General features: G+C 41.3%; 1 protein-coding gene across 1 annotated transcript; it reads right to left on the minus strand.

The window, feature by feature from the left end:
- Positions 1-8,245: 8,245 nt before the first annotated feature.
- Positions 8,246-9,272, minus strand: LOC149241398 (18.1 kDa class I heat shock protein-like). Its single transcript, XM_089373950.1, has 2 exons — positions 8,951-9,272; positions 8,246-8,773 (listed from the first exon to the last, which is right to left on the minus strand). Exons 1-2 carry the CDS (start codon positions 9,156-9,158, stop codon positions 8,505-8,507), a joined length of 477 nt encoding a protein of 158 aa, XP_089230076.1. The 5' UTR covers positions 9,159-9,272; the 3' UTR covers positions 8,246-8,504.
- Positions 9,273-9,602: the final 330 nt, after the last annotated feature.

Consider the following 9,602-nt stretch of genomic DNA (forward strand, 5'->3'; position numbering starts at 1 on the left):
TAAAATAAAAGAAGAAGAAACAGATAGCCTGGAGCGAAACAGAGGTCTTAGCAGAAAAAACAGAATATCCTTCCGGAATTTGTACCAAAAAAAGAGATCCTCATAGCAGAGAGTGAAGTCCATAAATGAAGAGAAAAACGTATCAGCCCAGAGCCATCAGAGAAGTTATGGAGTTCATCACCGAATCTATAGGAACGTTTGAATCCTGGAAAATACGAGCGTTCCTCCACTTCCAGAGAAGCCAGCAAGTAAGGATAAAAATTGATCGCCAAGATGGTTTCTGTTCACTCCACCACCTGAATGCATCCTGTACAGAGGAGAAAGATTGGTAAGGAAAACCGTGAGTTAAAGAAAGATCATACCATATTTTGGCCGATGCCGAGCATTGAAAAAACATGTGGGTGTTTGTTTCCAGTGCTTGACCACACATAACGCATCTGCCAGGACCCCTCCAGCCTTTCTTTTGCAAAACTTCCCATGTAAGATTCCTGTTGGCAAAAACCAGCCAGGAAAATAATGTTGCTTTGAGCGGGCATGCTGTTTTCCAGAACTTCATGGGGAACAAGGGCAGCTGGAGCGGCTGAAGAGGCAATGCAGCGGCATATAGGTCTTGGACAGAGACAGGCAAAGTGGATTTAGACTTCGACCAAACCAGTATATCATTTGTTCCTGCCTGTTTAATTCCTTTGCCTTCGAGACACTTGACCGCCGATGCCCAAAGTTGACAGAGAGAAGGAGGCATATGAAGATCATCAGCGGACATCCAAGTGGGAGTCGATGAGGACCAATGGAGAATGAGCTTGTTCCATGTGAATAGCCCCTGTGAGTGCAGGAAAGAAATGAGAAGAGGGGGGAGGGATTCTTCCAGTCCAAGAACAGTCGGTTCCAGGCCAATCAGAATATTAGAGCCAGAGTTAAAGCGCCATCGAAGGAAATAAAAAAAAAGCAGCTGTATCTTTCTGAATCCACGCCAAATAGCTGAACCCCCTGCAGATCCGAGAGACTTTCTCCGATACCAGTAAAACAGAGGCTTTCCTTTCAGGTATTTTTGGTGGATGATGGAACTCCATTTTCCCTTGCCGAAGATGCCACGCTGCAATGAATTACACAGGAGAGCTTTACGGAATGATCTCATGTGAAGCAGTCCCCATCCGCCAGATCGCTTTGGACGAGAAATTGTATCCATGTTGACTAAATGCATCTTGGAAAATTGTGATCTGCCGCCCCATAGGAAATTGGCAGATATTGAAACCATGGAGTTGATAATAGAAGTGGGGAGGAAATAAAGGTGTGCCCAAAAAACTGCAAGCTGCGATAAAACTGTTTGTAGAAGGATGAATCTGCCACCTAATGACAAGAACCGTAACTCCCACCGAGAATTTTTTTTGTAATAGCGGTCTATTAGCCATGTCCAGTCCAACCTGCGATTTCCTTTTGGTTTTAGAAAAAACCCCAAATACCTGAAACCGTCTTTAATTGGAGCGGGTTGAATGCCAAAGAGCGCTGCAATCCACAAGGTCAATTCCTCATTTGTGTGGTTATGATATAGCAGGGATTTAGCTTTGTTGATGATCAAACCTGTTGCAGATTGAAACAAATGGAATATTCCGTGGAGGCATGACCAGCTCGATTTGCGGAGCATGGCAAAGAGAAGAATATCGTCGACGAACAAATTGTGTGACAAAGAGATGTTCTTGCAAATCTTGATGGGGGCGCATCGATTTTCTGCAACAGCTTGGTTTATGTGAGTGCTGAGTGAATTCATAACCAAGATAAAGAGAAGAGGAGCAAGCGGACATCCCTGACGAAGTCCTCTTTCCGCCTGGAAGAACGCTGAGGGAGAGCCATTGATGATGACAGAGTATTTAATGTTCTCAACGCAAGCCATGACCCAGTTTATACCCTGAGTTTTCAGCCCAATTTTTGCGAGGAGAAGACGGAGAAAACCCCAATCAACACAGTCGTATGCCTTTTGTAAATCGATTTTAAGAATGGCAGCGTCTGTATTTTTCTTAAGAACAGAGAATAAACATTCCTGAGTGGATGCGACAGCATCAATAATATTCCTGTCCTTTAAGAACGCATGCTGATCCGAGGTGATGAAGGAGTTTAAGGTCGGTTTCAATCTCTCAGCAATGATCTTAGAAGTGATTTTGAACAGAGTGTTACACAAAGCTATTGGCCTGAAATCCGCAAAATTGTCGGGCTGGACCTTTTTAGGGATGAGCGCTATGAAAGTGGCAGTAAGGGCGCTGTGCACATTTCCTGACATTCGAGATGCATCAATCATCCCAAGCAGATCATCCTTGAAGAGTTCATAGAAATGTTGGAAAAATTCGATGGGCCATCCATCCGGCCCAGGACTTTTGTCCTTTTTAAAAATCTTGATGACCTTCTGTAATTCTGTTTCCGAAATGGGCTTGAAGAATTCCACATTTGCTGCTTCATCAAACATGACAGGGACATGTTCTATCATTCGAAATGCATCCTCACACTGAAAATCCCGCCGCATGTATTGTTCCCGGAAATGCCTGAAAGCTTCAGAGGAGATTTCATGCTGTGACTGGAGGAAACCTCCATTGCCGTCCTGAATCTTCCAGATGGAATTTGCCCGCCTTCTTGCGTTAGCAAAATTGTGGAAAAATTTTGAGTTGCGGTCGCCTTCCTTTAGCCAAACCGCCCTGCTTTTGAGTCTCCATGCTGCTTCTTCCCTTTGCAGAAGCTCTTGCTTTCTCTTCTCTAGAGATCTAAGACGGATTTTTTGTTCGAAAGACATGCCATCAGAAGGAAATGATGCAGATAAGTTGCGTATTTCTTTTTTAATATCCTCAAGCTCCGCTTTATCCCGCTTTTTCTTTTTGGTAACCCATTCTTTTGCCGCCACCCTCAGAGACTGTATGTTTTCACGGAAAGTCATGAATGGGGCGTTTTCTGAGCGCTTAAGTTCATCCCATTTTTTAGTTATAAGATCAGTGAATGAGCGATCAGACAGGTATGACCTATTAAACTTGAAGGAATAACCAAGTCTAGTGTCCGCGTGCCTCCAGCATAGATGAATTGGCCGATGATCAGAGGTAGTTTCGAAACCGGTGCTCGCAAGAGGCATACCCCATGCTTCAATAACACTGGCGTTAATAATAAAACGATCCAGCCTTTTTGCGATATAAGCGGCGCCCGTCCTGCAGTTGTCCCAAGTTGGAGACAGCTTTTGGGGGATGACATCAATTAAATTTCTGTTAAGAAACTCCATGCGTAATCTGTCAGCCATACTGTCATGATTCCTGCGCAGACCCCAGCATTCATTGGAATTCAGGGTGATATTGAAATCCCCAACTATCAACAAGGATTCAATGTCAAGAATATTAGATGCAAGTAACCAGTCCCAAAATGAGGATTTATTCCTGGAAGGCGCATATAAATTTAGAATATGTAAAACCTTAGTTCGACCCCTAATTGAGGCTGATATAAGAATTCCTGCGTTACATTTGTAAGCTCGTGCTTTTACCCATGACGGGTCCCATAGGACTGCCAGACCCCCCGATAACCCATCTGCATCTGATGCAACCATGTACCAAGTCGGGTACATTCTTCTGAAAAAGGCTAAGGCAGCCTTACTGGGGTGCATGGTTTCCTGGATAAAAATAATGTGAGACTGTGCTGTTTGAAAAATCTCTTTGAGCGCCAAGAATTTTGGGGATGCGCCCAAGCCCCTGATATTCATAGAGGTTAAAAAGGTCATGTTGATGGCTGACCAGCCATACAAGCTCTAAGAGGCTGGGGGGCAGGAGATTCAGTAATTGGAACTTCAACCAAAGAGAGATTTGTAATGCCACAATCAGATACGATTGTTCTGCCCCTAAAATGACGGGACCCCCCTCTTTGTTTTTTCCGGACAGTGATATTTTTTGCTGAGTTAGGACTGATGGTGGGAAAAGAGGGCTTATGAATGGTTAATGGTTCAAGAATAGAAGGGTTTCTCTGAAGAAGAATTTCGATATCACTGTCGATTTTATTCACCGGGGAGTCAGTTGGTGAATTGTAAGGAGTAGGTGAAGGCATGGGGTCCTTACCTCTGCGCTGACTAACAGGAGCGAGGGGCGATGATAGCGGAGAGGAGCTTAACAGAATGGGGTGAGTCCCAACCACAAAATCACCTTGCTTCATAGGTGAAGGGGAGGGAACCGGGACATCATCTTTAGGCTCTGGAATAGGAGGACAGTCAATGACCGGGGATAGGGGCTCATTTGTTTGGTCGAAGGAAAAAAACTGAGAGTGGCAGGAGGCTTTTTCCTGGTTGAGAGGTTGCTTATGAAAGATTGCTGTATCTTCCGATGAGGTATCCGCGACAGTCGATCTTCCCCTGTAGATAGATGGACGCTTAGCTTTCCGGTTAAAGCGCATCCTGCAGTTTTTAATGAGGTGGCCAGTTCGATGGCAGAGAGAGCATCTGAAAGGGATGCCCCAGAAATCCAGTCTTTGACAAATGGTGGATCCTTCCCACGAGATCTCAATGTGCTCTGGGTAACCACCTTTGAAAGGCCTTTCTATCAGAATCCAAGCGATCCTTTTATCTTTCTCTCCCCTGACCCATGGATCAACATAAATAGCTTTGCCCACAGCATTACCAATGTCCATAAGGGTTTCGGCAGACCATAACTCCAGCGGCAGGTTAGGTAACTTGACCCAGATCATGCAATTTGATGGAGTGTTTTTGAGTGGGTCAAATCCCATATACCATCGAGATAAGAATAAGAAGCTCCTACCAGAGACCCAAGGCTTATTGAGGATCATTTCGAGGTCAGAAGCTTTCAAGAAATGGAAAGAGAACCAGTCTTTCATCAGGCGGGAAATGACTGGAACGTATCCAATCAAAGGAGTCCACTTTGTTGACAACCACGATCGCATGTCCTCCTCATTCATCTCCGGGAATTGCCATTTTCCTATGAGCGCAAGTCTTTGAAGACTGTCAATGCGGTCGGACAAGGTCACACTTGAAACAGAAACCGCTTTTGGAGGAGGAGTAATTTTGACAGGGTTCGGGGATTTTTTAATTCTTCTGTCAGCTAACAGAGACGGGTCGATCTGTTGAAGATTGGGCTGAATCATCTCTTCCACCGAGGCATGCCAGCTCATGTCCGGGGTGGCGGTTTCACGTGCCCTTTCTGCCTCTATGGTAGCTTTGAAGAGGGCCACCGTGGCAGGAGAGTCATTGTCGGTCGACATGTGAAAACCACCAAACTGACAAGGAGAGAAGGACGATCAGGGAATGAAGTGATAGGCAATTTGAACGTTCTGCAAAAAAGACCTGGATGACAAGATACCCAAATAGAAAAAAGTACAGCAAGAGGGATCCCAAATAGATATTGTCAGGAACCTGGATGTGGGCTTTAAGAAAGTCGGGGATGAAAGTACAGAAGACCCGATAAAGAAATGTTTTAGAGACTTCCAGAATTTAATGAGATGGCAGTAACCACCGCCAGAAGATCCATTTTGCCTCGGATCGAGAGGCTTCTGAGCTGGAGAGATATGGCAGTTTGAAATGGCAGATATTAGAATTTAATGACTGAAACAGTCCCGGAAAACTGATTTGAAAAGAGGTCCAGCAGGAATTCCGGGCAAAAATTCCGACCAACAGTCAAAAAACTCAAACCAGAGAGCAGGGGCACCTATCAGGAATCGAAACTGTGTCTGCTATAGGCCTGTTGAAGTGGGTTCGTTTTCACAGTCAATGCAGCAGCAGTAAAAACGACATATACACCACCTTCTCCTTATGCGGAACCTGATATCTGTACAGGGACTGTATACAAAAATAGACAGCTTAATTCTGTTTATGATGGCCTTCAGCATCATATAGATAAACTACCAAAGGATATGCCTCCCTATATCTGTCAGTAAAATGATATTAAAACTAAATAAACAGAGGAGACGGGCAAAAGTAGGAATAAACTGACCCGGAGAGAGGAGCCAAGAACGCATCGAGAAACCACAATGCCATGTCAGAGAGAGCTGAAAGCGCAGAATCCCCGCATCGTGTTCAGTCTGAAGAAAGCAGATGAAAGAGGAGAGGCCTATTGTTAGGCTCTCCTCCTGCAGGCCAAAAGCGCCCAGAAGGAGGAGAAAAGGAAAAACGATCCAGTTTATAAGGAGTTGCTGTGGTCAATGAGTGGAGAGAGCATGTTCGCTATATGACAGGGAAAAATGAACGTGGCCTGCATGTGTTGAGGGAGCGAAGAGAAATAGGAGTTAGACGATTGGTTGTGAACATGGTAAAGACAGAGTAGGTGGCTCCGTCCTCAGTAGGCACAATGAATGGCTGCTTTTGATAAGAGAGTGCGCAGGGGATAGCAGAAAAACGATTGGCTGTGCAGATGGCAGTCGCGTCCCGACGCGCTCTGGCTCAACCCAACTTTGGGATTCAATTTTTGCACATCTATTCGATGTTGGGTACTAATGCCTCTCTACATAACTTTTCATATATAATAAATATCAATGTCATTAAGATTCTAAAAGTTTTTAGCAAATTCCTCAGGCTTGCATGAGATCTCAACCTAGCTTTGGGATTCAATTTTTGCTATATCCATTCAATGTTGAGTACTAGTGCCTCTATCAAAACTTTTCATATATAATTAATATCAATGTCATTAAGTTTCCAAAAGTTTTTACCAAAGTCGTATCAATGTCTTACCTAAAATCTCAACCCAACCTTAGGATTCAATTTTTGCCAAAGTCCTTTTTGTATATAATAAGTATCAATGTCTTACATAAAATCTCAACCCAACCTTAGGATTCAATTTTTGCTACATCCATTCCATGTTGATCTCAACCCTGGGATTCAATTTTTGCTACATCCATTCCATGTTGATCTCAACCCAACTTTGGGATTCAATTTCAATTTTTGCTAGATCAATTTTTGCTAGATCATTCAATGTTGATCTCAACCCAACTTGGTACTAATGCCTCTATACAAAACTTACTTTATACCAAAGTCCTCAGGCTTGCATGAGATCTTTAACGATTTAATAAGAATTTCTTTAACTTTATAATAATTTAAATAATATTTTAAACATTTTTTTTATATAATTTTCATATATAATAAGTATCCATTTTTTTGTCCTTAGGCTTGGATGAGATCTCAACCCCAACTTTAAGATTCAATTTTTGATACATCCAAATGTTGGGTACTAATGTCTCTATACAAACCTTTTCATACCTTTTCATATATAAGAAGATAAGTTGTTACCAAGGTGATCAAACCTTTTCATACCTTTTCATATATAAGAAGATAAGTTGTTACCAAAGTGATCTTTGAGATTCAATTTTTAATACATCGATTCAATGTTAGATACTAATGCTTCTTTACGAAACAACTTTTCATATATAAGAAGTTGGGTTGATTCAATTTTTGATACATCAATTCAATGTTAGATACTAAATGCTTCTTTATAAAACTTTTCATATATAATAAGTTGTTACCAAAGTGATCTCAACCCAACCCAACTTTGGAATTCGCTTTTTGCGACATCTATTCACTATGGGGTACTAATGCCTCTATGGGTGCTAATGCCTCTGTACACAAATTTTCAATGATCGGGTACTAATGCCTCTAAAATATAATACGTATCAATGTCATTAAGTTTCCAAAAAAATTTCCCAAAAAAAATTCATTCCAATCAAAATATTTTGATTCCACATTGAAAAGTATATAATACATTTTCATTAAAAAAAACCCAATTCAAACTAAACCATGATTTAAAAAAATAAAAGTAAAATCAAATTGAAAGTATATAGTATGTTTTCAATGAAAAAAAAAACTCAATTCAAACTGAATCATGATTTTAATTTTAATTAAATCATCAAAGTATATAAAATTTTAATTAAATCAATCAAAGTATAGATTTAATTAAATCAACCCCCTCGTTTAGTGATCCATTTAATTCATTTCATACTTTATTATCATTTATTATTTTTAATATTTTAATAAAAATAAAATAAAATTTAAATCATTATTGCTTTCATTCAATATTTTATATTATATTGAGCGCGTTGTTATTTGGTCCAATCCTCTGTAGGAAAAATAAACCTTTGATTTATAACTACTTCTGAAATATTTGAATCAATCAGCATATTCTCACGTTGAATCAATTTTTAAATGAAGGAATTTTAAGACTCGGACATCCACAAGAACAAGAAGCTGTGTCCGGCATTCAGGATAAAAATGTCAATTTATAATATTTATTTCAAGAACTTGCTCGAACCGCTTTCAATGAACCGGGAATTTACATCGACTCGCTATGTTTTCTTAAATCCAGACGCTCACAAACGCATATAATTGAAAATACCTGTTTTCTTAAATCCAAACCCTCACAAACACATCTAATTGAAAAAACCAAACCCTTACCCACACCGAATCCAGACCCTCACAACTTCGGAATCCCCTAACTGTAGGAGGCGGAATCTTGAACGCACAACAGAAGACGCCATATCCCCAGTAATTTTTGTTTCAGTTAACCAGAGATTTGGATGGCTCTAACCTCAGGTTTAGGCTGAGGCTGTTTGGGGACCGTAACAGTGAGCACTCCATTTTCTATGGTCGCCTTCACCTCCTCCACCTTGGCATTTTCCGGCAGACGGAAACGCCGTAGAAATTTCCCGTGAGAGCGCTCAATGCGGTGCCACTTGTCGTTCTTCTGTTCTACTTCTTTTTTGCGCTCGCCACTTATATGCAGAACTCGGCCGTCTTCCACCTCAATCTTTACCTCCTCTTTCTTCAAACCTGTCAAGAAAGAAAAGTTAATACCACGCAGTAAATACAAATCCAGCCCTCGGAAACAAAAGAAACATGAATTCTTTAAAACAGGTGATTGAATTAATACCTGGAAGATCGGCTTTGAAGATGTGAGCGAAGACAAAAGAAACATGAATTCTTTAAAAGACGTGATTGAATTAATACCTGGAAGATCGGCTTTGAAGATGTGAGCGTCGGAGGTTTCCTTCCAGTCAATCTGAGTGTTGGCTATGGCTGTCGCCTCATCCCTTGCAGGGTGCCCAATGTCCCTGGAAAAGGGAGAAGCCCCTCCTTCAAAAGGATCCCATAAATCGAGTGAGAAGGGATCGAAAACACTGGATCTCCTGCCAATGAAGCGAGGAACGAGAGACATGCTTGCAACGAATATCGACTCAACGAAATCAAGAATTGGAAAATTGATACTGCAAATATCAGATAGTCTAACGCCTGAACGGTTTCTTCTTTGTTCCGATGAAAGAAGGGATACCAAAGGAGCATTTATAGCATTAGAGGGAGTTAGTAGAACTTTCAAGAATGAAGGTTCTCAAACCTTCCAATGCGTGTCCATACGGGATTGTTCTAGCGACTTTCTTTTGAAACGTTTACGGACACGTATCTTACTGTAGGTCCCTTTTAACTTTGAAAGGTTATTAATAATTACCTGGCGATATAGCATTTAATGAACTATCGATCACTCGAAACAATGTGATTTCCAAAATGGAGTTGTCTATAATGCGACTTTTTGAGATTCCGGTGACGGAATCCGGCGGAAGAAATTGACATGAAATCATGATTTGTTGCAGTTAAAATGGTTTTT

This window comes from Pinus tabuliformis, chromosome 8 (genome assembly GCF_031772625.1).
Source record: "Pinus tabuliformis cultivar Carrire ecotype Pingquan chromosome 8, CPIR1, whole genome shotgun sequence".
NCBI lineage: Eukaryota > Viridiplantae > Streptophyta > Pinopsida > Pinales > Pinaceae > Pinus > Pinus tabuliformis.

Coding starts and splice junctions, on each gene's coding strand:
- LOC149241398 (XM_089373950.1), bottom strand. CDS start 9,158: ATGTCTCTCGTTCCTCGCTTCATTGGCAGGAGATCCAGTGTTTTCGAT. Junction 8,774..8,950: donor CTTCAAAGCCGATCTTCCAG/GTATTAATTCAA, acceptor CTTTCTTGACAG/GTTTGAAGAAAGAGGAGGTA.